This window comes from Atractosteus spatula, chromosome 2, assembly GCF_055471065.1.
Source record: "Atractosteus spatula isolate fAtrSpa1 chromosome 2, fAtrSpa1.hap1, whole genome shotgun sequence".
Lineage (NCBI taxonomy): Eukaryota > Metazoa > Chordata > Actinopteri > Semionotiformes > Lepisosteidae > Atractosteus > Atractosteus spatula.
In genome coordinates this window covers 3,096,522-3,123,600 of record NC_142707.1, presented here as the reverse complement: position 1 = coordinate 3,123,600, position 27,079 = coordinate 3,096,522, and the positions used below count along the sequence as shown (strand labels likewise).

The 27,079-nt window shown below is 53.5% G+C and overlaps 1 protein-coding gene across 4 annotated transcripts; it reads right to left on the bottom strand.

Annotated features, from left to right (window-relative positions):
- Positions 1-788: 788 nt before the first annotated feature.
- hdac6 (histone deacetylase 6) lies at positions 789-26,017 on the bottom strand. Of its 4 annotated transcripts, none has more exons than XM_088905956.1 (29): positions 25,910-26,017; positions 25,014-25,120; positions 22,298-22,423; positions 21,737-21,822; positions 20,939-21,023; positions 20,393-20,433; positions 19,417-19,513; positions 18,364-18,461; positions 17,877-17,981; positions 17,077-17,145; positions 16,602-16,728; positions 16,386-16,451; positions 15,643-15,702; positions 15,110-15,199; positions 14,405-14,511; positions 13,538-13,605; positions 11,727-11,874; positions 10,518-10,646; positions 10,115-10,283; positions 9,888-10,021; positions 9,364-9,432; positions 7,972-8,170; positions 6,912-7,061; positions 5,881-6,055; positions 5,116-5,567; positions 4,303-4,428; positions 3,696-3,842; positions 3,130-3,258; positions 789-2,280 (listed from the first exon to the last, which is right to left on the bottom strand). In XM_088905956.1, the coding sequence occupies exons 2-29, from the start codon at positions 25,095-25,097 to the stop codon at positions 2,212-2,214; spliced, it is 3,405 nt and encodes a 1,134-aa protein (XP_088762082.1). In that variant the 5' UTR covers positions 25,098-25,120; positions 25,910-26,017; the 3' UTR covers positions 789-2,211. The 4 variants fall into 4 exon arrangements, with proteins under 4 accessions (XP_088762082.1, XP_088762111.1, XP_088762091.1 ...); XM_088905985.1 differs by having other exon boundaries at positions 22,298-22,420; positions 25,910-26,015; XM_088905965.1 differs by having other exon boundaries at positions 25,014-25,133; positions 25,910-26,000.
- Positions 26,018-27,079: the final 1,062 nt, after the last annotated feature.

Sequence of the window (27,079 nt, the reverse complement as noted above, 5' to 3'; positions counted from 1 at the left end):
GCTGGGCCATGCACTGATCAGGAAACTGATGGGGTGACAAAGCCTTCTGTCACGGACTGTAGAAAGTGCACGCTATAGAAGTAACAGCAACTGTTTAAAATGGAATGGTAACGAATTTGAACAGCTCCCAGCCCTGTACAGCCCACCCCTTCATCCCACCAGTCAAGACATTCTTATGTTTATAGTACTCAACAACTGACGTCAGTCTCCTGCACTGACAGGCTTGATCTGAGCTCACAAGAATGTCCTACAGCAAACTGCTGAGCTAAGAGAAAAAGGTCTGGTTCACATACTCAAACACCACAAGCTCAACCCAGTGGACTTCTTCAGACCCTGCAGTGAAGCATGAACCAGACGACAAGTGGAAACTGCAGGGAAGTGCATTTAAAACCAACGACAGAAGGCATTTTACACAAAGGGTGGTGGGGGTGTGGAACAAGCTCCCTGTCCATGTTGTTTGAAGGCGATATCCAGGTTATCTTTCAAGAAAAAGCTGGATGAAATCCTCCAGTAGTAACAGAGGGCACTACTTTACACAAAGGGTGGTGGGAGTGTGGATCAAGGTGCCCAGCCATTGTAGAGCCAAAACCCTGTTTCTTTCCAAGAAACAGCTGGATGAGATGACAATTGACACCAGAGGTGTTGGCAGGATTTATAGCATGAGGTTTTGAAGCACTGCAGCTGATATGGACACATGTTTAAACTTACAAATCATTCCAGTACTTAAAACAAACACTATGTACTCAGCATTTGGAGCAGGAAAAAAAAAAACAAGATTAAAACCAGAACAAGGTCAACCTTTTTTAATAACAGGTGAACCAACAGGCGTGTTGTACAAAGGTACAAAATCAGCACCTAGCTTACACAGCGATTTTCTTTTCATAAACGACGGCAAATAAAAAATCTGAGATCTGCGCATGGTCAAAATTATTACGGCAAACCGAAAGAGCCGCGCTGGTGGTCCTGAAAACCCCGAGACCCCGTGTGGGACAGTTAACGCTTGGCGAGGTAGGCAGACTAATCCGTGGCACTGCTGTCGGTCTTCAGCCGTGGTCCGGGTCTCTTTTGGGAAGGTAACAGGAAGACAAACAAGCTTCCTGCTCTAACGAGGCTGTGTCCTTAAATGCCAGAGCTTGACTGAACACTGGCTGTGCTGTGCACCCCAGGAAACACACAGGCCCGTCTCGGTCTCCTGCTTCGATTTGTTCAGACGGTAGATAACCGGTGTCGGAGACAGGCTGCTCCCAGTTTTAAAGGCAGGAACGCTAGCTGGTAGGAGCCACAGGGAACGAAGAGTCCACAGTCTGTCTGCTGGTGGTGGAGGGGACGAGGGGGCGCCGCTTTGTTCCCACACACCCAGCGCCGGACCGAGGGGTTTCAGCGCAATTCACGGGACAGACTGCCCCACTGGACTCACCAACGGCCTTCCGGCAGCTCCGCAGCCCACACACCACAGCGGGGGGGTGGGGGGGGGGGGACTCTTTAAGCAGCGACACCGAGAGGGGAACAAAATCAAAGCTGCACACCGGCCGGAAGTGGAAAAGGAAGATCCGTTGTGTTCGGTCTGGGAGGGATCCAGGAAATTAATGAGCGGTCATTCAGTACACACAACATTATAATAGGATTTATAATTATAGCGATAACATTAAAAACACTGATAATTCCATGACCCCAGTCTCTGCATAGAGTACACGCCACTCACTCATTCACACCAGAAGGAACTCACCGCTTAAAACGAGATCAAATCAGCGCTGGTGCTGGAGGCCCCTCTGTGACTGTGGTGGGGCTGCCGTTTGCACAGCCCCCCCGGATTAAAAACAAGCACCTCCCCCCTGTCCAAACGCTGCAGGGTCTGTCCAGCTGTCCCGCAGCCCTCCCAGAAACACGGCTGCCTTCCTACACGAGCGTGTTGCTGTGTTGCTGGAGCATGCCGGGTTTGGTGCTTGGGGTTGTGCCTCTGGGGCGATGGCTCTGCGTCAGGGCAGTTCAGTTCCCCCTGTATCGACCCAGGCGTCGGGTCTGGGTGTAGCTGCCCCAGCAAAGGGCAGGCAGGGCAGCTGGACGCACCCCATTGGGGGATAAGACAGCTGGTGCAGACGGAGGTTCACACAGTAACTCGTCTCCTCTCGTACCGCCTCACTCTCACTCACTCCCACTCTCGCACTCTCTCTCGGCCCCCTCCCTGTCCTCCCGCCGCCGTCCCGCGAGGATTCACTCTGTCCGAGGAATTCCCTTGCCGAACTTAGCGCAGTGAGCCGCGTTCCGGGCCTCGTGCAGCACCTGGGGGAGACAGCAGGGGGCGTGAGAGAGCCGGAGGCCACGCTGCAGCACCGGCCGACTGGCGAGCTTCGGGCCCGAGGGGACAGCCTGGGCGAGGAGCCGAGCGGCCTCGTCTTCCGCCAGCAGGAGCAGCTGCGCACGGGGTGTGAGAGAAGACGGGGAGTCCCGAGGATCTGGCTGTGCAGACCCAACCCCTAAACCTGAACTCGCAGAAGCTTGTAACACACTAACCATCTGGCAGAAGACTGCACGAGGAAAACGGAGAACGGGAGTGAGATGGCGAGGAGGGGGCAGCACGCGCTTGACCGGGCTTGTGAGATAGTGACAGCGGAAAGTAGAACAGCCTTCTGTAAGATGGACAGCTTGGGAGACACAAACGAGGTGCTCCTTCTCCGGGCGTCTCCCGCGCTGCAGGGGGACAAGCTGGCTCCTCCTCCTGAGACGTCAGGTGCGGATTCTCAGCGTGCGCCAGTGTGCGCCGCTCCCTTGCTGTTATTGATTGTACCGCCGGTGTGTGTCTAAAGCGCTGGGGTGTGAAGATGTGCTGGTGGGTGCTGCCTATCACTGGCTTTCTGCTGTACGCTGCCCTCGCAGGTCCTTTTATGGTATGAGCTCACCAAGCCCCAGTTCACGCAGCTAGGTGGGGTGGCAGTTAAGTACTGACTGAGTAACTGGTCGGCTGAATGAATGAAGTAACAAAGGAAGGAAAGGAGGAAGGATGGAATGAAGGAACGCTGCGACAGAGGTCATAATCTCTTTCGTTTATCAGCCGGACACGAAACGCCAGCCCCTCTGCCCCCGCGCCAGCCCAAGAGCAGACCCCCCCCCCCCCGCCGGACGGCCCCCTACCTCGTTGTGCACGTAGGCCTCGCAGTCGTAGCACCAGACGGACAGGTCGGCGAAGCTCAGCACCAGCGCGTGCCCCGATGCCAGCCCGTGCGCCACCATGTGCCCGCTGACGTATCGGCCGCAGAGCACCTGTGGGGGGAGCAGGGGGAGACGGCGCCTGAGCGCAGCACATGGCCACCCCGCGGCTCCCGGCGCCGCCACTCGTGCACGGCTTCAAACCACCACACGGGGCGCCAGCGCGCAGGCAGGTCCCCGGACACCCTGCCGGGACCCTCTGACTGCTCCCGCCACCCCCCCCCCCCGACGGACAGACAGCTCGCACCCTGGTCGCTGCGAGTCTCGTGGGATAGAAGCGCCAGCTCGCAGTCTTGGGGTTATTATAGCTCCGGGCCCCTCGGACCCGGGCTTAAGGGTTAAGGGGCTGTAACAGTGCGGGAGGGGGAGGAGCCGCGGCGAACAGGGGTAAGAGTCGACGCCCCGTCGGGAGGCGCCGGTGGGAGGCTGGCGAAAACCGAAAGAAGAAAAAAGAAAAGGAAAAAGGAAAAATGCCGGAAGGGTCTTCGTACCTGGTGGCAGGTGAGGCAGAGCCAGTTCTCGATCCCGGCGCCGCAGTCCTCACAGGGCCGCAGCACGTCGATGCCCCCCGCAGGGAGGGGCCGCACCCCCTCCAGGTGCGGGCACCAGGGCAGGGGCTCCACCACGAACATCGAGGCCTGAAGGCGAGAGCGCGCAGGAGAGCCAGGCCTCAGGAGCAGACCACACCCGGGAGGCAGTAGTGCACAATACTGTCCCCGTCCTACACCCCAGTCCCCCAAACTCTAAACACCCGTCCCCCTATATCTGACACCCCAGTCCCCCCAAACTCTATATACCAGTCCTCCTATATCTGACACCCCAGTCCCCCCAAACTTTACACCCCAGTCTCCCAAACTCTACACCCCAGTCCCCCAAACTCTACACCCCAGTCCTCCTATATCTGACACCCCAGTCCACCCAAACTTTACACCCCAGTCTCCCAAACTCTACACTCCAGTCCCCCAAACTCTACACCCCAGTCCCCATTACACCCCGAACCCCAGAACCCTTACACCCCGAACCCTAGTCCCCCGACACCTATGGTCTGCAACTCCCTCCCAATCAACAACATTCCTTCCAGAAGGACGGACGTCCTACCCCTGCGACGCCCTGATCCGGGCAGAAGACCTCGCAGACCACCTGACTCGACCCGCCGCAGGCCCCCTCCAGCCGCGCCTCCTGGTCGCCCTCGGCAACGGGCCCGGGGGGGAGACGAGTGGCCGCCTGGAACAGAATGGAGACGGAGAGAGAGGGCTTTTACCAGGCAACACTCACCACAAACTAAAAGTCAGAGCCAAAGACCACCCCAGGAAAACCGACTCAGATCCTTGTTAATGCTCGAGTCAAGAACAGAATTTGAACCTGAACTCCAGTCATGCTCAAGGAGAGCATCGTGGGTAATGACACAAGACAAGGCATGCAAACCGTTTAAACCAGAGCCTGTAATATCATTCAACCAAAAACAGCAAAAAGCATGTATTTGAAGGCGCAGCAGTGAATATACAGAAAGGAACGCATCTATCTGGTATAGGAGGCTTAGGCAGGCAGTCTGTTGATTTTTAACTCGGATGTTACAAAACACAGAATTTATTTTAACGCAGCATCGCTGAAATAGGGCTCAATTAACAAGAATAAAGCACCACCTTTGCTAGTACCGTACTGAGATTTCCTCCAGATTAAGTGTTGTTACTCCTAGTTCGATTACAAAGGCAGACATGGCATTAAAACTATGTTTTTGGTCTTCGTCACTATGATTTATACAACAGTGCGATGCTAAAACAATCTATGACAGATCAAACCAGCCTTCAGTGGGAGTCTGCTTTATATCAAAGCAGATATCATTTTCTACAGGGTACAGTATGCTTGAAGCAAAATATGCCTGATGAATGTCACAATCCCTTTCAGACCCACCTGCACTTCACAAGTTTCCACCTTCAGGACCAGATCCCCACTCTCTCTTCCTTCAGTCGGCTCTAGGGTGGGCTGGGGTGTAGTGTCTGACCTTTCACCTCCAGCACTGATGACATCACTGCTCTCTAGGGGGGCGGGCTTTGCCTTCCTCCTGGCCCCACCCACAGGCAGGGAGGTTGGGCTCGGATTGGCTGGGGAGGAGGAGGGCGTGTCCAGGTCCAGCATCAGCAGACCCTGTGTGATGTCCTGCACCCCTCCGCCCCTCTCCTCGCTTCCTCGCTCAGGGGGCGACACGGGCACAGCACCCTGCTCCGGGGTCGCAGGCTGTGACCCCAGGCGTGGACTCCTGCGAGGAGTCGCTGCCTGTCCCGGCGACCTCTTGCCCTTCTGCTCTGCAGAGCGGCGACTCTGCTGTTTCAGGGAGGGCAGAGAAGCTCGCAGGGTCTCTGGGACTGTAGGGAAAAGCCAAGCAGGGAATCAACTCCGTGGGCATTTTGCTGGCAGCGCTCTGAACATCTTGAATGTTTAACGGTGCTGAGCATTTCATTAAATGTTATTCATTGCGCCGTGCACTAGGAGGCCGGCCGTTACAACCAATTTAAATAAATCAAATCAAATTTAATAAAACTGAATTAAACACCCCCAGGTTCAATATTGTTTCACAGTCTCTAAGGTGCGAGCGACCTCTGATTTTCCATGTCAAGAAAACAGGTTTCCAAACAGGTCAGCTCCGATCCGGCGCGGAGCGAGCCAGCGGGAACTTACGCTGTATTTTCAGGCAGCTCCAGTAGGGGGCCTGAGCGCGCAGCACGCGGTTGATGGTCCTGGCCGCGCTGGGGTGCGGGGGCGGCAGGCCGGCCAGCGGCGGGAGGCCGTCTCCCAGGAGGGCACTCGTGCACGAGGCCATGGACTCGGAGATGGAGTTCAGGTTGTAGCCGCCCTGAGAGGGACGGGAAGAGACAGCTGGGTAAGGAGCTGCCCTGCAGATCCGACGTCATCCAGAGCCAGAGGGAGAACTGTGGCAGCACGGGTGGGGGGGGGTCGGGCCTTATAAGTCGGCCCAATATTTGTTTGCTGCCCCACACTGACTTTGTGAAGATACTGGGGACAGATCGTAAAACATTCCCTGAGCTCGAGTACCGTCGTTGTCGTCTCTGGAACTCTCTCCCCAAGGATATCAGAGAGTCACCTTCTCTAAACTCCTTCAAATCCAGACTCCAAACCTTCTTCTTTAGAAGAGCCTTTACTGAACTGGCTCTGTTCTTTACCCCTCTGCTCCTATTACCTCCTATTTGGGGTGTTACCCCAGTGTCCTATAGTGTTACCAATCATGGCCTCCTAATAACCCCCCTCTCTGAACTGGCTTCATCACTCTGCTCTCCTCCCCACTGAGAGCTGATGTGTGGAGAGCGTACTGGCACACTATGGCTGCAGTCACACCACCCAGGTGGGGCTGCACACTGGTGGTGGTGGAGGGGAGTCCTCATTACCTGTAAAACGCTATATAAGTGTAAGCAATTATTATTATTATTATTATTATAAATATTTCTAAAAAAAATATTTTCTCCAACAGTGTCGTATCGCTCGGCTCGATGTGCATTACAATGATTTTCAGAGAAGACTGGCGTCGCCCCAGCCCACTGCCCGCGCTCCTGGGACAGGCCCTACCAGGTCTGCTGAAAACAGACGGATGGAGATCAGAAAACTGGCAACCAATTCTGCCCCTGCTAGTGGCAGAAGGCGGGGCTCGAACCCAGAGCCAGCTCTCACAATCGGAGTCGGTGTGTGTCCCTCACCTCCAGGATGACCAGCACTCTCCCACCCGCCAGGCTCATCAGCAGGTGGGTCATGTGGGCGTAGCACTCAGGGGTCACCTGGTACCCCCCCAGGGGGTCACCCCGCGCTGCATCGAACCCGGCCGACACCAGGACCAGTTCCGGGTCGAACTGAGTGCGGAGAGAGAGAGAGAGAGAAAAACACAGTTACCAACGGAAACAGATCACCACTACTGCACTGTGAAGGACAAACACACACATGTTCCCACCTCTGCAGAGTAGAAGCCACTTTTCAAATGAGCTTTATTTTATAGGACTTTAAAAAACACAAACACACACGAGGAGCTTCTTAACTGCATCTGAATCTGCTGGGTCAGCCTTCACACTACATCGGGAGGGATATTTCAGAAGCTGTTTTCCAAAGGAGAGACTAGAGGGCAAACTTGTGGAATTGACACAGAATCCGAAGGCGTCCAGCAGAGCAGAGCCTTCAGTACTGAAGACGGCACTGCAAAGTTAGTACAGCACAAACCCCTGCCTGAACCGAGGGCAGCCGCGGAAGAGGAGAGCTCCCTTCTGAGACAGAGACAAGCACCAAGAAAATCTACTGGGGATTCAGGTCTTTGGCCAGAATGCTGACTAATCCGAGGCAAATCCTCCATCTCCCCCGTGTGCTGTCTCCGGTATCGTACCCCCCTAGAAAAACACACAACTGGCTTCTACAAATTGGCTTAAAAAGGGAGGTGATTAGACTAAATTTACACTGAAAAAATATCATCTTTGTTTTTTGGCTGAACCCCCCTCACTCAAGCCCCACTGGCGCGTTAAAATCCACCAGCAGCTATGCTTCAGGTTTTGAATAAAAGGAAAGAGCTGAGAGAATTCAGACGCTGCCAGTTTCCCAAACCCTCCAAAAAAACATTTTCCATTGCAATACATCCGGGTGGGCTAAACAAGGGGTATGAGCATCATGAATCTTCACAATCGTCCAAAAGCCAGACAGCGCAGGTGGCACTTGTGCGCGTGGCGGGGGGCTGGGGGTCAGGGTCAGGGTTGTGCTGCATGTGTCTGTCTGACTGACCTGCCGCGCGATGGGCATGACGACCCAGTGGAAGGCTGCAAGGTACTCTGGGTCTCCCATCTTGGCCCCGCCCCCGCTCCAGGGGATGTTGACGTTGTGGCCCCGCCCGGGCCCCAGGCCCACCCGGTCGCAGTCCGCGTCCTCCGAGGAGGGGAAGAACAGCCCGTCGTCGTAGCGATGCAGGGAGATGTACAGGACGCTGGGCGAGACGTGGAGGGGTAGAAGGGAGGAAGAGGAAAAAGGATGGAAATCAGACACCGGCGACAACAGACGACAGAGAGAAAGAACAAAACACCCTGCTAAAAATACCGGTTGGGGATGAGCGCGATCTGGTCTGCTTCTTTTGTTACATAAATTTGGAATCTCCAAACGTTTTCGTTATAAACACCCATTTGGAGCCATCAGCGGTGTGTTTTTCACTCAGCCACCACCCCTGAGACCTATCACAGGGGAGATCGAGGAAGCGTTAATCCCCTGCTGGCGGATCAGCTCTGATTGGAGGAGAGGCGTGTCCCCGGCAGCACCGCCTCCGGCATGAAGAATCAGCTCTGATTGGAGGAGAGGCGTGTCCCTGGCAGCACCGCCTCCTGCATGAAGAGTGAGCTCCGATTGGAGGAGAGGCGTGTCCCCGACAGCACCGCCTCCTGCATGAAGAATCAGCTCTGATTGGAAGAGAGGCGTGTCCCCGACAGTACCGCCTCTCTAATGAAGAATCACCTCTGACATGCTTATAGCCAGCAGCTATATCACCCTGCAACTCATAACTGGCAACTGACTGAAGCTCAGCAGGTAATTGTGACATCCTGTCTAAATTTCCCCCCTGGCCTTTACCAGTCATGGCCTCCTAATAACCCCCTCTCTGAACTGGCTTCATCACTCTGCTCTCCTACCCACTGAGAGCTGGTGTGTGGGGAGAGTACTGGTGCACTCAGGCTGCTGTCACATCATCCAGGTGGGGGCACACTGGTGGTGGAGGGGATCCCCATTACTTGTATGGTGGTTTGAGTGGAGTTTCCAGAAAAGCGCTATATACTGTAAGTGTAAGGAATTAAATAATAATAATATTGATATGGTGGGTTAAATGGCTTCTGGGAGAACTGGCGTGAGTGTGTTTGTGTCCGTCTGCTCTGTGATGGACTAGAGTCCTGTCCAGAGTGTTCCCTGCCTTGCCCCTGTTGCATGCTGGGATAGACTTGGGCTGCCCCGGGACCCTGCGCTGGAAGAAGGGTAAGAAAATGGATGTGATGGGTGTGATGGGTAAACAGGGAGTCTGCCCTCAGAGCGGCAGAAACTAGAAACCAAGAGCTGTGACGGTAAGGCTGCCGGGGGGTGACCAGGGGTCACACCAGGGCTGCAACACCCCATCTGATGTAGGGCTCCCCTCTACAATACCTGGGATCCTCCTCGAAGATGTGCTGGGTCCCGTTGCCGTGGTGAACGTCCCAGTCCAGTATGAGCACCCTGGGGGTGACAAGGGAACAGGGGGTGATTTCACATTTGGGGAAAAATCTTGCCCGCACACTACTGCACAGCTGCGTTTAAGATAAGATAAGATCACTTTATTGGCCCTATACAATTTCTTGCATTAGGAATTCGTCTTTCGCAGACCCCAGCTTGCTCTCCAGGAGACACACAGACACACAGACAGGTAGAGAAGCCTGGTGTCAGAGCGCAGGGTCAGCCATTTATACAGCACCCCTGGAGCAGTTGGGGTGAAGGGCCTTGCTCAGGGGCCCAACAGAGTAGGACAGCTATACCCCTAAGATCTCACTGATCTACTGTATCTGTGTGCTGTGCCTCCTGGTGCAGTGATGTACTGTGCTGTGCCTCCTGGTGCAGTGATGTACTGTGCTGTGCCTCCTGGTGCAGTGATGTTGACCCACTGTGCCCCCTGCCCCGCGCCCCAGGGGACCCACCTGAGCGGCCTGCCGGAGAGCTTCTGGGCGTATCGAGCCGTCAGAGCGGCGTTGTTGAAGAAGCAGAACCCGCAGGCAGAGCCCCTCTCCGCGTGGTGGCCCGGGGGGCGGACTATGGCCACCGCGTTCCTCACCTGACAGACACACACACACACCGGTGAACCCGCGGACGCCCAGCGGACACACAGGAAGGACGCGGCACGTGCCCGCGGGCCCGGCGCACTCACCTGCCCGGCCAGGACGGCCTGCGCGGCGCTGAAGCCCGCCCCCGCGGCCAGCCGCGCGCTGCCCCAGCTCTCGGGGCTGATGTAGATGGAGTTGTACTCCGCCCCCAGCCGGTGCAGCTCCCGCGGCTTCATGCCCTGCGTCGACCTGATCGTGGCGATGTGCTCCGAGCTGGCGAGACCGCGACAACAGGGACACACGCAATTATCCGTGCTTGGGCCGAACAAAAGGACAGGAGCAGCAGAAGAAAGTGGGAACGGGCCGGCGGTGTGCGCGACGCGTGGGAGAAGACACGGCAGGCAAGCCTTCAGAGAGACACCTTCAGCCTCTGTGGTCTCAGCCTGTCTCCCCCCGTCAGCCTGACCAGATGGTTTGTTCCAGTACAACCCCCTCCCCCCCCCGTACCTGTGACACATGGCGAGTTCCTCCTCGGTGGCACGGCGGGCTGGTATCCGATGGCAACGGGACAGCAGCCCCAGGTCCTGGTGACGGGAGAAGATCCGGAATATCCTCTGGGGGAGCTCCGGATGGTGGCTGGGAGCACGCGGACATTCACACCCCAACCGCAGCATGGAACAACAAAGCCACACATAAGGAGCTCATAAAGAAAATTTAAAAAAAAAACAGCAGATCATCAAGTATCTTTCATGAAAGAAAATATGCAGAAACACAGCACTGATCGATCCTGGGAAATATTATGAATTTGTAAAGAAAACAACATTGTACAGCCCAAGAAGCCTTGTTTCTTAACAATATGCACGTATTCAACAAGTATTAACTTCTCACAGATGGCCAAACAGCCGTTAGAAGAAGATGCAGAGGAACAGGTAAAGGTTTATTCCAGGCTGAAAAGAGAAGAAACGAAACACGTTTCGGCGGTGGAGCCTACTTCAGGTGTGTACACAGCCGAAATGTTCATGTTTCGTTTCTTCTCTTTTCAGCCTGGAATAAACCTTTACCTGTTCCTCTGCAGCCTGCGCCTGCTGACGCAGCTGCCCACCTGGACTACATTAGAAGAATTTGCTAAACAGGTCCAGCTGAGCCTGCAATCGGCTGGTTTCGCTCGTTAAGCTTTGAGGTGGAATGAAGCCCCGCAGACACACCGGCTGCCCAGAACCAGGCAGCCCCCTCCAGGGGAAGACCTGAAGGCTCAGAAACACGAATCGTTGATCTAAGTGTTAAGTGGAAGCCGGTGGATTGAAAATGACTGAGAACAGGCAGGGTCCGGATGTGCTTTCACATGGCATCGCCCTTCACTGAGGCGGACATCCCAAGAACACACTGACAATACTGATTAACCGGCCTTGCAGGACTCAAGACATATAAACGAATATGAAGGAGTCCATCTGGCCCAACCACCTCGTTTGGCTACTCTCAGCTAATTGATCTGAGGACCTCGAACCAGACATTTCTTGAAAGAATCCAGGAAATCGGCTTCAAAAACGTGGGCTGGGCGGCTTGCTCCACACTCCCACACCTCTTAGCGTAAAGAAGCACCTGCTAGCTGTCCCAAACGTTTCGCACCAAGTCAAAAGCGTTGGGCGCTTATGGGCTGACGATCTCTCGAACCCCAGAGGCTCGCAAAGCGGAAGAGGTCGGGAACAAGGGGCTGACCTGTCCCACATGTTGTGATGCTCCATCATCCTCTCATCGTACACCAGCCCCGTGACCATCGGGGGGCGCTCTTCCACCTCCTGGCCCACACTGGCCTCTGGCGGCACAGACGGGGCATCGGGATCGCCCGCCGGAATGGGCCCGCCCTCTGAGCAAACACAGAATTAGCCTGGTTGCACATACAGCCTGGCAGGCGATCAACTAGTCAAATAAAGCAAGCCAGCATCAAATATGAAAGCAAAACACTGAGCACTGAGAAGGGAGTGGAAAGGGTTAACAAGACAGGCTTGTTTATTTTAAAGGCCGGGAATTTGGAAAAAGAGCCATTATTTCACTCAAAACATGAGGCGATGTTTCAAAGGCAGCTTTCAATGTTATTAACAGGTTTTCACCCAGTCCAGCACACATTCACAAAGGGCAGCCACCAACGTCCTGCCATTCTGACTAGCCAGTCCATGAACACCACTGGCTAAGTTTTCACTTCCTCGCTCGGGTGCTGCTGGAATTCTGCAGCTCGGAGGGGACCGGGTCTCGGCAGGGGACTCTGCCAGCAGCTCCTGGGACGAGTCCCCAGAAAAGTCCAGAGGCGCCCGAGCAACCGGTCCTGCGAGCGGCTCGGCAGAACACAGACACATTCGACAATTTAAATACCAAATCCCTTCATTTACATCCCGCGCTTTTAACGGCACATCCCGATATTCCGTTTGCCTTCTTTATTGCCTCCCCCACACCGCCCGGAAGATGAAAACGGCGTGTCGACATCAAGACCCCAGTCTTCCTCATCAGCACCTTCTTGAGGCTCGGTGCTTCCTGATTTATATCTTAATTTGCGACCTGAAACTAACACACTGCACTTGTCTACACTAAATATCATCGGCCAGCTGTCCGCCCGGTTCTAAATTCAGTGTAAATGTCTGAACGTCTTTTGCAGCTTCCACAGTGCTTGTGCTAACCCTCTTGGCTGGTGAGCTGCAACCTCAGAATCCACAGCAGATCACGGATATGAATTTGGGAAGAGCAGTGCTCCAAGTACAGATCTCTGCAATATTCCACTAATCACATCATTAAATTAAGCATTTACCGCTTATCTGTTCCCTCTGTTTCCTGTCTATGAACCAATTCTTAAACCTAATAACTGTATTACGGTGAATACCTATCTTTCATGATAAAAGACTTCTGATATTTAAACATTATATACTCTGTCGGCGCCACTGAACTGAACTCACTGAACTCTAACAATTTACTAAAGCAAGACCTGCCTTTTCTAAACCCAAACTGATTATCCGTGCATCGTCCAAAACAGTGACTTCATCACCGGTGTCTTGCAGAATTTCCCCAGCCTCTGGTCGGAACCAATCGAGCAGTTAGAAGCCACTGATGGTGGATCTAGCAAAACAAGTTTTCAACAGCCCTGCGATGGGATTCTCCCTGCGGCAGCAAGGAAAGCAGAACTGTAGTTTCTGCCTGAGGGGTGGCATTGGGACCCTTGAGGGCTAGCCATGAAACTTTGAAAATTTTAAACATCATTTTACATAGCGCCTTTAAAAGCATCTCCTCAAAGCGCTTTACAGGGAAATAAAAAAAAAAGTTTTAACCATGGAAACAGTCACAAAGACTGGAGGTGACAAAATGAGCACAAAGGAACAGAAGGGCTTAGAATGCAGTAGTGGTTGCAAAGGGGCAGACACAGACAGCAACAAATGACGACAAAAGCCCTTCAGAGGAGAAAGGCTTTGAGTGCAGAAGAAACAGGACAAAGAAAGCATCCCGCCGAGCTCCAGGAAGAGGGTGCGAGACCCTGGCACACTCACCCAGGACCTGCAGGCTGCTCCAGGACGGGTAGTGCACAGCGATGGTCTGGGAGAGGGACTGCAGGGCGCTGGAACACACACAGAGAACACGGTACAGACACAGCCAGCGCACACAGGCACACGGGGGACGCTCAACACGCCGCCGGCGCGGGGACTCTCAACGGCGTGCATGAAACCGCTGTCTCCGCGTTTGTCTGCCGAAACCCACCCTCCCCCCGTGCCGAGTGCAACAGCATGATGCTCGGACCCCTGCTGGATTAGCACACGAGTCTCTGGAAGGGGTCAGGTGGCGAAAGTCCCACTCTCGCCCCGGAGCTGGAGACGGAAGAGACAGAGATGGAGATATAACCCTTCTTTGGAGGGGTGACCTGTGAGATTCTGCCACGCAACGCTTTTAGCTGCTAGTAAGAAAACTCTCTCGAGAAAATGGTTCACTGAAGCTCCCAACATCGGAACACTGGATCAATGTTGCGAAGGAGATTTATATGAAGGAAAAGATCACCTTTCCTCTTAGGTTACAAGCAGAAAGGTTTAGCAAATGCGGGCAAGCCTGGACTGGGTTCGTGGCCTCACCGAGACCTCATTTTGTTCTGTGAAAGTGGATGAAACAGTGTTTTGTCTAGATTGTTGGTCTCTTGTGTTTTTGCTGATTATATTTCTAGATGTAACCTCCCATCCATGCCGGCATAATGTTAATAGTCAATCATATAAAAAAATAATACAATAAAAAAATTAAACAAAGATCAAAGTTGTAAATTATTTGACTTTGCACAGTACGGTATACGTTGTGTTTGTGAATTATTTTGTTATTAAATAAAAAGTTTTTTTTTAAATGAAGACAACCTCGCCATATCTCAGACCCCTTACCTGTCACAGGGGGCTCCAGGAGTGGCCAGTCTGGGACAGGGGTCTCCAAGGAGGCTGCGCAGACACGCACACGCCCCCTCCGCTGTGGACTGCAGGTTATACCCCCCCTGAGCAACACAGAAGCAGTGTGGAAATGTTCAGGGCCATCACGAAGGGGTGTGAGATTATAGGGGTGAACAGAAAAACAACATCTGTAAACACCCCCACAATCCCTAGACGCACAAAAACACAAGACGTTTAAAGCACCTTTGCATGACTACTTGCGTGCAATTTTTCAGGTCTCTTTAGGCACAAAAATGCAAACAAGAAAAGGACAAGAGTGCCAAAACTTCCCCACATGTGCTACATTCAAAATTCATCATTTGCAATTTTCACCACTGTTCAATGCCTGGAACAGCTGTCTTCTCCCCTTTCTCACCTGGAACTGAAAGGCACCTTGGTCAGTCTGACTTGCGTCTCTATCAGAGACACAGAACACACCTTCTGCAGGGTACCTGGGGGAAGGTCAGTAGCTCCCAGCTTTCTGTCAGCAGACCAGAGCAAGGGGCAGGGAGTAATGACATATCAGCCCGAATCGCTGCCCTGCTTGAGTCTCTACCCCAGCTCCCGCCCTCCCCGCAGCCCCCCCCCCCTCACGACGATGGCTCCCAGAGACAAGCCCCGCGGTCTCTGGATTCCTGGGGGCCGGTCTGTGTTCTCTCTCACCTCCAGGGCCAGCAGCACCCTGCCCTGGGCCAGCCCCTGCAGCAGGTGAGTCAGCACGGAGAAGCACTGAGGGCTGGCTGCCATCTCGCCCTGAAACACAGAGCACCCGTCAGAGCACAGCGCTGCGGGGCACCGGGCGGCACCCTGCTACCCGGGCACACAGCCGGAGAGCTGGAGCAGACCAAGACTGGGGAGTGTTGAGAGGGAACATTATAAAGTACCGAAGAGCTTCAGTCACGCAGGGATTTTGGAAGTGTTACTGAAAGCAGAGACTTCAAAAGACATGTTAACTTGCAGCTAAGCAAACTGTCGGTCCAGATATTCTTCCCAGCTGAGCAGGACAAGCTAAGGAACAAATTAAGATGAGGCTTATCTCAGACTTCATGCTAGCAGCGCATCTGGTAAGCAGGTTTCGGAATTGCAAACCATCAACTGCTTTCACTCAGAACCTTTCTTAGGGGAACACGTAGCCCACTGAAAGCAGAGGAAAGCAGTTCTTTATTCTTCACTTTGTCACAGGGGGTGCCGCTTACCTTGGGATCCCCGATCACAGAGTCGAACCCAGCTGCGACCAGCACAAGCTGTGGCTGGAACTGCACACAAAGCAAAGGGCTGTTAGGGACCGTCTGCAAAGTACTGCACAAACTTTAGTTTTTGCATCTATATAGGAAAAAAATAGAAAAGGAAAACCCATGCAGAAGGACTTCAGAGACCACCGTCACTGTGTGGTTTGAGCTACACCAGGAGGTTGGAGGAGCCGGTCTGCCCTTCCCCGTTCCTGCTTTCAAACAGTCTAGGTGTAAAGACTGGTGATGCATTAATTCCATTCATTCTGAGTCAGCCAGGCAACTGGATCCTGTAGCCTGGAACCTGCTGGCCTGTTCTGCGGTACAAACCCTAATTTGATCCATCTATTTGTTTTCTAACCTCTTTATCTAATACAGAGTCGCAATCCCAGAAGGCATCACGCACAAGGCAGGGCATACCTTGGACAGGACGCCAGTCCGTCGCAGGGCACACACACACAGACAGACACACACACTCGCACCAGGAGCCCATGAACCTACTAGCATGTCTGGGGACTGCGGGAGGAAACCCATGCAAACACTGGGAGGACGCGCGATCTCCATGCCGACAGTGACATGGCAAACGAACCCAGGGCCCCCGTGCTGTGAATAAGCAACGCCATCCTCCGCGCCACCTTGCCACCCCCCCAACTAACTCCTCCCCCGTCACGGGGAAGAAAGGCATGCAGACGAAAGGGAGGCGCACTCACCTGGTAGGCCACAGGCAGCAGGAGCTGCTGGAAGGCGGCGATGTAATCGGCATCTTTCATCCCCACCTATGGAGGAAAAGGGCGAGAGGGGGCTGTCATGAGAGCACAGCTAACTTCTCTGCCAGCCGGAGGGCACTGTATAAAATTCACCCCCGTGTCGCGGGCACTGGGGTCTACCAGCCCTGCCCACAGTGGGGGGCGCGGTGCGGCGCTCACCTGGTTCCAGGGCACGTTGATGTTGTACCCTCGCCCCGCCCCCTTCCCCGCGGCAGTACGGTCCGAGTCCACCAGGTGGGGCCAGAAGCGCCCGTCTTCATAGCGATGCACTGAGAAACACAGCACACTGTAGGGCAGGCACAGAAAAAAAGAGGGGAGTTACAGAAGACACCCACGGAATGCTATTCGCTCCAGGGAGGCCCAAGATGCCAGAGATCTACAACAACAATGACTGATAAAACCAGAAACAGACACAGCAGTGACTCAGCCTTCTCAATCTTCCCCATAGCTCAGAGCTTCCTGCACCCAGAGCCGAGGCTCCGGCCAAGCTCCGCCAATCCTTAATCCTCTTATTAATGCTGATAACTGGGCCAGAATGACCCAATACCTGACACTCCGGCCTCAAGCCCTTGGCTCGGCAGCGGAGACCGTGAACCTTCCCCTCACCCCGCGATCCAAGCGCGTGCTCACAAACCTGGGATCCTCCTGGAATATGTACTGGATTCCCTGGCCGTGGTGCACATCCCAGTCCACGATCAGGATGCTGTGAGAGTGAGAGAGAGAGGATGTTTTAAATGAAGCTATTAGTCTTGAGGTCTCCCGGGCTCCTGCAGGTGTGCAGGGCTGATGGTGAGGGACACACCCCTCCTCCAATCAGAGCTGATCTCTCATCAGGGGGTGGTGCTGCTGGTGAGAGACACACCCCTCCTCCAATCAGAGCTGATCTCTCATCAGGGGGTGGTGCTGCTGGTGAGGGACACACCCCTCCTCCAATCAGAGCTGATTATCCAGCAGGGGGTGGTGCTGTTGATGAGGGACCCGCCCCTCCTCCAATCAGAGCTGATCCTCCAGCAGGGAGAATTACTGCCCATAGTACGTTAAAAGACTGCCTGGAAGGTGGGAGGGTCACTCCACCAGGAGTCGGCCCACAGTTACTCATTCTCCCATATGTGAGACTACGGGGTTCCCAGCTATACGTAACACACAGCTGGCGATTCTAGCTCGGCTGGGTATAAGACAAACTGTTTATAACAACTCCATGTGCTGTCCCACGCCGCCTCACACTCCGACTCTGCCGATCACTCGCATTATCACCCGCGGGGCTGGGCCGTGCCCCTGGGGTCAGCGGCGACAGGGGTGCCAGGGCAGGCAGATCGAGCGCGCACGCCAACACGCCCAGGCCCAAGCGCGCGCAGACCGGAGCGCTCCTCAAACCGAAACACCCCTCCCACCCCCCCGGGGGCGTCCGTGTCCGAGCCCTCCGGAGCGCCTTACCGCTCCAGCCCGTGCCTCTCCCGGGCGTAGCGGGCCGCGATCGCCACGCTGTTGAACATGCAGTAGCCGCTCATCTTGTCCACATGCGCGTGGTGCCCGGGAGGTCTAGGAGAAAATCCAAAATCAAAACTGAGAGAACTCAAGCAACAACAAAAAGAAAGAGAGAAAGAAAAATCACGGATGACAAAGGAACAGGTGGGTACGTTCAGCACAGCTTGTCTATGGCATAGTTTATCAGCATGTATACAGTATGTGGTATCTATTGTACAACAGCTATTAGTGCAGTTATATAGCTTTCAGCCACAGCGGATGACGTTTTGCACCTTTCGGCCAGTAAAATCTACTCGTGCCCCTCAGCTCAGAAAGAAGCTCCCCACAAGCCCGCAAACAACACAATTTAATATCACTTCCTGGTCAGGGGTTACAATTTAATATCACTTCCTGGTCAGGGGTTACAATTTAATGTCACTTCCTGGTCAGGGGTTACCTGGCGACAGAGAATCCATTCCTGAGCTGCGATGCCATCACCTCGTCGACGAGCTGCAGCAGCGACCCCACCGCCAGCCGGGCGCAGCGGAACGACTCCTGCGGACAGACAGGGCGGCACCATCAGGTCCCAGAGAGCCTCAGGTTACAGGGCACCACCCAATCAGGCTTTGAGCAAGTCATCAGTTTAACCGGAGACTCGCTCAATTAATTTATAGACCATGTGGAACAAGAATCTTGAAGACTCTTCGGCACTGAACTGAAAAAACTACTTGTTTGACTGATTCGTAACGGCCAAGTCTTCCTAATCTTCAAACGCCAGGTGCTTTTATTGCATTTCCTGAAGTACTCTATGTGAAACATGAGAGTGCTTCGCAGGGTTGAGATCCGCCCAGTTTAGCTGCTATCTGTCTCTCCAGGTCCACCACAGCCCCCGGTACAGTCTCCTGCGGTCTCCAAGACAGCTCTGTCCCTTCCCCATGATTCCACAGAGCTCCAGAAACTGTCCTCGGGGTTATCCCATCTGGGAGTCTCCCAGATCACTCAGCCAAGCCCATTACAAACTGCCTTCAGTGTACAGCACTTTGGTGAGGTTGTTTTCCCTGAAAGGTGCTATTTAAAATCAAAATTTGTTTGACAGAAGATAACATCACTTTATTGGCCCTATACAATTTCTTGCATGAGGAATGTGTCTTTTCACAGACCCCAGCTTGCTCTCCATGAGACTCACAGACAGGGAGAGAAGCTGGGGGTCAGAGCGCAGGGTCAGCCATTTGCACAGCGCCCCTGGAGCAGCTGGGGTGAAGGGCCTCGCTCAGGGGCCCAACGGAGTAGGATTCCTCTGCCCACCACAGGATTTGAACCGGCAACCTTCCAGCCACAGATCCTTAGCCACAGAGCCAAACTGACACTGGTTAACTACTTGTTAAGCCGCCAAAGAGCAACAGCAAAGCTTTTTTCTTCCCAAATACTCTAGGATGTTAGAGCCGGAGACCGGGCTGTTCCCGAGCCCGGCAGAGAGCAAACAGAACCCCCTTCTCTAGGCTGGACTCACGGGGTGAATGTAGACGGAGTCGTAGGTGTCGGACAGCGTCTTGAGCTCCTCCTGGCTCATCGTCTGGGTGGACTTCATCAGCTCCACGTACTCCTTACTGCACAGGGAACACACCCACGGGTGATCGCACGGCATCCGGACTATTACAGGTACTAGCAGATACAGAGACAGCACTACCGCTGGACTCCACCTGAAACACTGTTTGTCAGGACAGCGGGGTCTCCAGGGTTCGGTGCAGAGAAGCACCACGAGCAGCCAAATACCCCTATAGCCACGTCTAGGCCTATACCGTCGCACAACGCATAACTACAGTACTGATGCACCGATTTTAAGGTAATTAAAATAACATTAACCAACTGCAACAAACAAACTCAGAGCCGGGAGCGATCGCTGGAATATAAAAACGAGAGGCTCGCTCCCGGTCTGGCACGCTGCTAATCGGAAAAGCGTCTCTTTCTCGGCCTTCGGCTCGGTTTCATCCCTCCCCACTCTATTTCTGTACGAGACCCCCCCCCACCCCCCCGGCCTGACCCGATCGCAAGTAAGCGAACGCGTGAATTCTACATCCGCCGATGCCGAGACCCTGCTGTATACGGCGGGGCGGCAGGCTGGGGGGGGGGGGGGGTGAGGAACTGCAGGACCGGCCAGCGACTGACCGGCCAGTAAGAGTCCGAGACCAGAGTCCAGTGCTTCCCTGCCACCGCGTCTGTAAGAGTCGTGCCTCCAGCACAGACAGGAATTCCTCCGATCACTATTACTGACAATAATCTACAGCCGGCACAACCCTGGTTGATATCCCACTGAGGCTCCGGCCACATCCTTCCTCGGGTGGCAACACTTGGGCAGAGCAACAACCCCCCCTCCACCCCCCACCCCCCACCCCCCCATAACACTCCGGCTCGCTGCCCCTCTCCAGCGAACATTAACGAGCAGGTGCCGAAGTCCAGCGGGGCGGCGGGAAAGGGGCGGGCCTCACGCGTGCACCAGCAGGAGCTCCTGGTCAGTGGCGGCCCGCGGCTGCAAGAGCAGACAGACAGACAGACAGACAGACAGGGTGAGAATCCCAGCTCCCGCACCATTCCTCGTCCCCATCCCAGAGCCAGGCCGCGCGCATCACAGGGAGAGAGAGCTGATCGTCTTTGGGTTCGGATGTAGATTGGAGGGGGGGTTGGCAATGCTGTGGAGCAGTGGTTAGTACTCCTGATCCGCTGCACTGTGGTCCCGGGTTTGACTCCTGGGTCGCTACCTGTGTGGGGCTTGTATGTTCTCCCTGTGCTCACGTGGGCTTCCCCCCCACAGTCCCAAAACATTTTGATTGATTAATTAGCTTCCGGTGCGAGTGTGTGTCTGGACCCTCACATGTCTATGCTTTCCCTGTGTGGACCAGTCGTTACATTTCTCTCTCACCCCAGAGACAGCGGCACAGCACGCACAGCGACTGCACATCGAACAAAGAGCCGCACATTCCCTGGGCAGATCTCTGGGGGGGAACTGCCCCGCGCCCGAAGCCTTTGTCCCTCACCTCGACCCGTACACACCGGGACACCAGCCCTTGCTGCTGGGCCTTCTCCATGATGGTGCTCACTCTCGCAGGACACTCCACATGACTGCAAACAGCGGGACATTTATAGAAGAAGACAAAGCAAACGACAAATTTCACAATTCAGATGTGCTCTTCCAAAATGTTTTTTTTTTTGTATGAAATCCCCCCACCTGCTGAATTCAGTCCAGAAACTGTGTGCCTTTAGCCTACTTGTGTTCGACACAAGCAAGCAGAGTGTCTACAGATAAACAGGCAAGCAGACAGACACCCAGGAAGAGAAGAGACACTGCAAAGCAGGGACAAACAGAAAACAGACAGAGACACACACACAGCTGGCAGATATGTGAAAGAAAGGACACAGAAAGACAGACGGGGAACTGTACTCTCCTCCAGACAATGAGACAGTGAGAGCAGACACAGAGACAGAGGGACACAGAAAGACAGACGGGGAACTGTACTCTCCTCCAGACAATGAGACAGTGAGAGCAGACACAGAGACAGAGGGACACAGAAAGACAGACAGGGAACTGTACTCTCCTCCAGACGACAGGACAGTGAGAGCAGACACAGAGACAGAGGGACACAGAAAGACAGACGGGGAACTGTACTCTCCTCCAGACGACAGGACAGTGAGAGCAGACACAGAGACAGAGGGACACAGAAAGACAGACGGGGAACTGTACTCTCCTCCAGACAACAGGGCAGTGAGAGCAGACACAGAGACAGACAGAGACAGTCGGGCAAGCAGCTTGTCAGACGGTCGCTGTGGTGCCTGACCTGCTGTCCCAGAGGCAGCTGTAATGCGTGAAGATCTCGGTGAAGGCCAGGCCTGTCCCAGAGGGTCCCAGCTTGCTGCCCAGGTCCTGCGGAGACGAGCGAGCGCTCTCAGCACCGACAGCGACACACGGACACACTCGCTTCAGGGGCTCCTGGAAAGCCTGTGGTCTGTAATCAAATCTGCCCCCGATTTACTGTGTCTCACTTACCCTCATTTACCCCTGCCTCCCCGTGTTTAAACTCTGATGATCTTGGGTTCTCTAGAAATACTGCCGGGCCACAGCTCTCCAGGATGGGAGAGAAGATCAGTTTTACCCCATCGGGGAGGGGGTGTGATCCAGACTCCCACTGCACAGCTGCCTGAGCCAGGCCCCGTTTCAGAATCTCCTCAAACTGAGGTGACACACAAACGATTCCTCGCCTAGTTTTGCCTCACTGTAGATACAAAAGCCTGCAGGTCGCAGTAGAACCTGGAACAGCTCAAAGTGCCTGGCAGAAGGAGCCCACAGGATGGAAAAAAGGACAGGACGATACTGACTCCTTGCGGAAAGCTTCTCGTACCAGGTTTCTGAGCTGAGCGGTCATCTCCTCTTCTCCTCGGCTTCTGTCCATCCTTCCCTTCCTCCGCGCCTCCTGCAGAGCGGTCCTCTTACCCTGGGGCTGGCCGGAGGGCTTGGAGCTCTTCTTCTGAGGGAACGAGAGACCGCGAGCGGTCAGAGAAATAGCCAATCACCCCAGTGAGGGTGAATCCCCGAGCTGTCCAGTCACAGCCTGACAGGGCCAAGCTGGACCGTCCTGTGGGCCGGCCAGCGCTTCAGACAAGCCAGGATGAGACTCTCCGTGCTCAGCAAGCTCTTAGCTGTCCCTAAGGACAAACCCCTTAATCCTGCACAAGCCATTAATCGTTGACATTTTATTAATACCAAACCATAGGACACATAATGTGACTGAGCTCGGACAGACACGCGGCAGTCTTCTTTATTATTCCAATCTTCTGTTTCACGCCTTCCTCACATGAGATCGGCTGCTGGCACCCAGACAGAATTAACAGAGCGACAGGTAAATGCACCCAGACAAGATTAATAGACCAACAGATAAATGGATACACAGATGAACAGAATAAGCACTGAAGTAAATGTATCTAAATAAAAAAAAAACAAGCAGGAAAAATGAAAGGGGAAAGAAGTCAAACGAAGCTGAAAAATGCAAAGAAAAAGAAAGCACAAAGAGGTACAGACTGAACAGAGTTGGATGGCCGACCAAACTGCAGGGCTGTTATCTCGGCTGGTCCGCAGGCGGTACAGGGCGAGAGCAGAGTGTGGAGTGTGGAGCCAGATCACAGCATCTTTAACCAGCTCCGTCTCAGACACACACCTGAGCTACACGCCCCTGCCTCTGCCCCTCCGGCTCAGCGCACCACAGCCAAATGACATTTAAAAATTAACCCAGCTACAGCTCCGAGAGCCATGACTGGCACTGTGCCCTGTGACGCACAGGGCAACATCAAGAAGCTCTGGTGCAGCAGCTGCAGGGCTGGACGTGGCCTCAGCTCGGCCCTCAGTGCAGTGCTGCCACTGCAGGAGAGGATCAGAGAGGTCACAAAGTCCGGTTCCACATTAGCAATACGGACACGCAGTCTGTCCCACGATCTCCTCTCTGTGTCCAAGAGAAACCAGCTCCTGCTCTCAGTCCCTGAACCTCCTGCTCAAGTACGCTGGGGTCAAGTTGGAAACCTTACCCCATCAAAGAGCCCCGATGTAATGTGACTACAATGTAAAATGTAACTGACATGACGTAAACACATAAACATCAGGTGCATTACTTGCCTTTACCAAAGGAGAGCAATGAGGAGGAACGCCGGCGTTACTGTGTCTGGTTACTAATTGATCCCAGGATCTCATCCAGCTGCTCTCTAAAAGAACCCACAGTATCGGCTTCAACCACACGGCACGCGAGAAACCGCACTGGAGCCGATCTCAAGCAGAAGCCCGAAAGCTATTTTTACATGACTGGACCACTATGCCGTCTTTTTTTCCAACCGCGGAGCATCCGCACGGAACACTGTTCTTCCTAAACGCAAACAACAGCCCTCGTGTGTCCCCTGCAGGAGCTATGAAACCATGGCATTGGTAGCAGATAGCCTGGGGGGAGAAAGCTGTCACTGGATGCAAGCGACAAACACAGTCTGACAAGATACTGTATACATTATTGTAAACCTATACATTACGAGATTGTAGGAAACGATTTCTACAAGGGTAGAAACCTGGAGATTTTCTAGCATTTCCAAATTCTGGGAAAAAGGCAAGTACTGCACCTGTGTCAGTGAGTAACAGCATTAAATCCTTAAATCTTTCTCAGGGGCTTTGCGTGGAAAGGGGTCAACCTCTCAGCCACCTGTACTTCGTGCAGCCTTCATTCCTGGGCCTTGTGCACCTCCTGCCCTCTCCACCTGCTCCGCCTTTACACACTCCCTCTCCGGCAGAGCTCTGTCCTGGAGCCACCTGCCTCCTGGGCCAGACGTGTAGGGGCAGAGTGCCTCTGTAAGCAGCGGAGCGTTTAATGAGCAAGCGCCTGGGAGGGCAGAGCTATCCGTCAGCCAGGGTCGTGCGGTAAGCGCTGCACGGGTCTGGGGGGGGCAGGGGCACAGGGGAGAGCCAATGAGAGGGGCTCACACAGACGCGCCCCCACACAGTCCCCTGCTAGCCACCTCCCTCAGTTTGGCCTTCACATTCTAATTAACATCGGAATTAATTAGTAACCGTGCACTCTACACAGCCCTGTCTCACCACAATGGGAAACTGCAGAGTAGCCGTTGCATGATCAGGCACAAAACTCCCCATCCATGACGGGGACACTATACTGTAAAAAGGCGCTGTCCTTCGGATGAGACGTAATGCCGAGGTCCAGAGTATTTTTGGTTATTCAAAAACTCAGGATGTTTCTTGAAGAGTAGGGGTGTTACCCTGGCGTCCTGGCCAAATTCCCCCCTGGCCTTTACCCATCATGGCCTCCTAATAATCCCCCTCTCTGAACTGGCTTCATCCCTCTGCTCTCCTCCCCACTGAGAGCTGGTGTGTGGGGAGCGGTCTGGTGCATCATCCAGGTGGGGCTGCACACTGGTGGGGGTGGAGGGGATCCCCATTACCTGTAAAGCTCTTTGAGTGGAGTGTCCAGAAAAGCACTGTATAAACACTGTGTGATGAATTACTATTATTAAAGAGAATGATGGGCTCCCCTGAGTTACACCTCTTCCTCAGACTGTGCCACGCCCACCTACCTTGGATGAGGAGCCTGGGGACTTGGGGGAGTGGGAGGAGCCTCGACGAGACCCCGCCTCCTCGGGATTGGGTATGGTATCCATGCTGGGACAAACTTCCTCAGGCACTGGTTAAAGACACTGCAGAGCATTAGAAATATTTATACACGGTTTTCCATTCAGTAGCTCACGTACTGACACTGACGGCTTCATAGGGCATCATTTGTGCCAGGATCGTATAACAGTTTGTAGTTTCTAGTTTCTGAGGCAAAGCATGGATTTCCTTTCCTATAGTTGCATGACAGTCTGCGAGTGTAGCTAAAAAAACAAAAAGTTATTTATTATTTCAAAATTACGCTCCCACCAGAAAAGAAACATTCTGAGAGATTCCCAGAGTTTGAATTACACTGTCTGGCCACGTTATAAAAGGACCGATCGTAAAGTTCACTCAACGGCAGCACAAGTGACCCTTCCTACTGAATTAATAACTTGAATATGTTTGTAGAATTCTACTCAAATTCGTTACTGTAAGGCGGAACACAAAAGCGCTCGATCTTAAACAAACAGTCAAGTCCGGGGTGTTACTGCTGTACTCATTTACTACCGTAGCCAAAGCCACACGAGTTTCATAAATAATTAAAATTAGATTTAAATTGCGGCTAATAGCTACATACTTACGTGCATGTTGTAACCCAAATAAAGACAATCATCAGTAACAGTATTCGAAAAGAAACTGCAACTGCTAAGTGGGAAATTATGAAAAATGCCAGAGTCCAGTTAATCAAGCTACTTCAGTCGACCTTTACTGAACTGACTGCACATTTTAGTTCTCGATTTGTCGCCAAGAGAGACATTTTCTATTACGCTCCTACGGAAAAGCCGGAACAGTGTAGTGTTTTATAGTTTGAATTGCTTACAAGGGTGCTTTCTTCAAATCGCAGATGAACTGTCGGGACGCTTGAATCTTCATTCAAAAGCCGCTTCGCTCAGCCGCTCTCCATCCTCAGACAGACACCCACCGGGGCGCAGGCTGATGACGTCATACCGCCCGCCTTCGCAATGCTACCGTTTTCCTCGGTATTTGGAGACGCGGATCACGGTGTCGCATAACTGTGAAGGGGGCAGCTTTTACTACTGTTACAAAATAAACGATAGGGTGTTGTCACGTTCAGTTTTGCGAATGTGAAGCTTTTGGCGGGACTTTTTTTCGTCAAGCCAATAAAAACAGGTCCGAATTAAATTGTGATTGGCTCCACGAACGGTCACTAGATGTCGCCCAAACTACATCCTGCTTTTTCAGTATTAAGCTTCCATCCTGGAACTCTGCAGCAGAACTCGCCACAAGCCTTAATCACCAATCTAGTGGCTACAGTCTGTTGTGTATTAATAGTAATAGTGCCAGAAATGTCCCTCTACACTGCAGGGGCCTATAAACATGCTTTTCATCAGGATAGAGCAATGAAGAGCCCATCCTGGTGCAAAGTTAGGGCAGAGCAGACCTCATGATGATGGGCAGCACCCCCACTCCCCCTCCCAAACTCTAATGCCTCCTACCAACAGTAACTGTTACACAACAGCAGCCCATGAGAGGCAGGGAGTCTGAGAACACGCCGGGACTGCGATGGAAGAGATAGCCAGGCTTTGAAGGGAGAGCAGAGAGCAGCCGGCCCTGCGTGGTGATAAGGCCTGGGGGGTCGGGTAGGCCAGCAGTGGGCGTGAGGAAGCTGGGGGGGTGGGTATGAGCTCATACTAGAGCTTGGGGACTGGACTGGCAGGCCACACTCCCTCCACACAAAGGCCCTTGTTCCCTTATAAGCACACAAAAGTACCAGACAGCTCTATATCTGATGCAATAGAGGTCTGTTCGGAAAAATAGAGGAAAAGAAAATATGCCCCTCTCCCTTCTCCATTTTCGTGTTCTTCTTCTCTATTATTTGTTTAGAGGAGACATTTAAGAACTTGAATACCATATTGGTCTTCGGAAATTTTCCTCCTTCCAAGAACATTTCTTGCTCTTGAACTGTTAATTCTTCCCCTTCCCCTCCCTCCTGGACGTGTCCGTGCATTTAAACTGGATATTGCCCGCA

Bases quoted from the DNA above. Each gene is read 5' to 3' on its own strand.
- hdac6 (XM_088905956.1), bottom strand. From the start codon at position 25,097: ATGGATACCATACCCAATCCCGAGGAGGCGGGGTCTCGTCGAGGCTCC. The intron at 15,703-16,385 runs GTGAGTGCGCCT...CTTTGTGTGCAG, and splicing joins TGCTGCCTGTGGCCTACCAG to TTCCAGCCACAGCTTGTGCT. The intron at 6,056-6,911 runs GTGAGGGACACA...CGTCCCTCTCAG, and splicing joins GAGTGCTGGTCATCCTGGAG to GGCGGCTACAACCTGAACTC.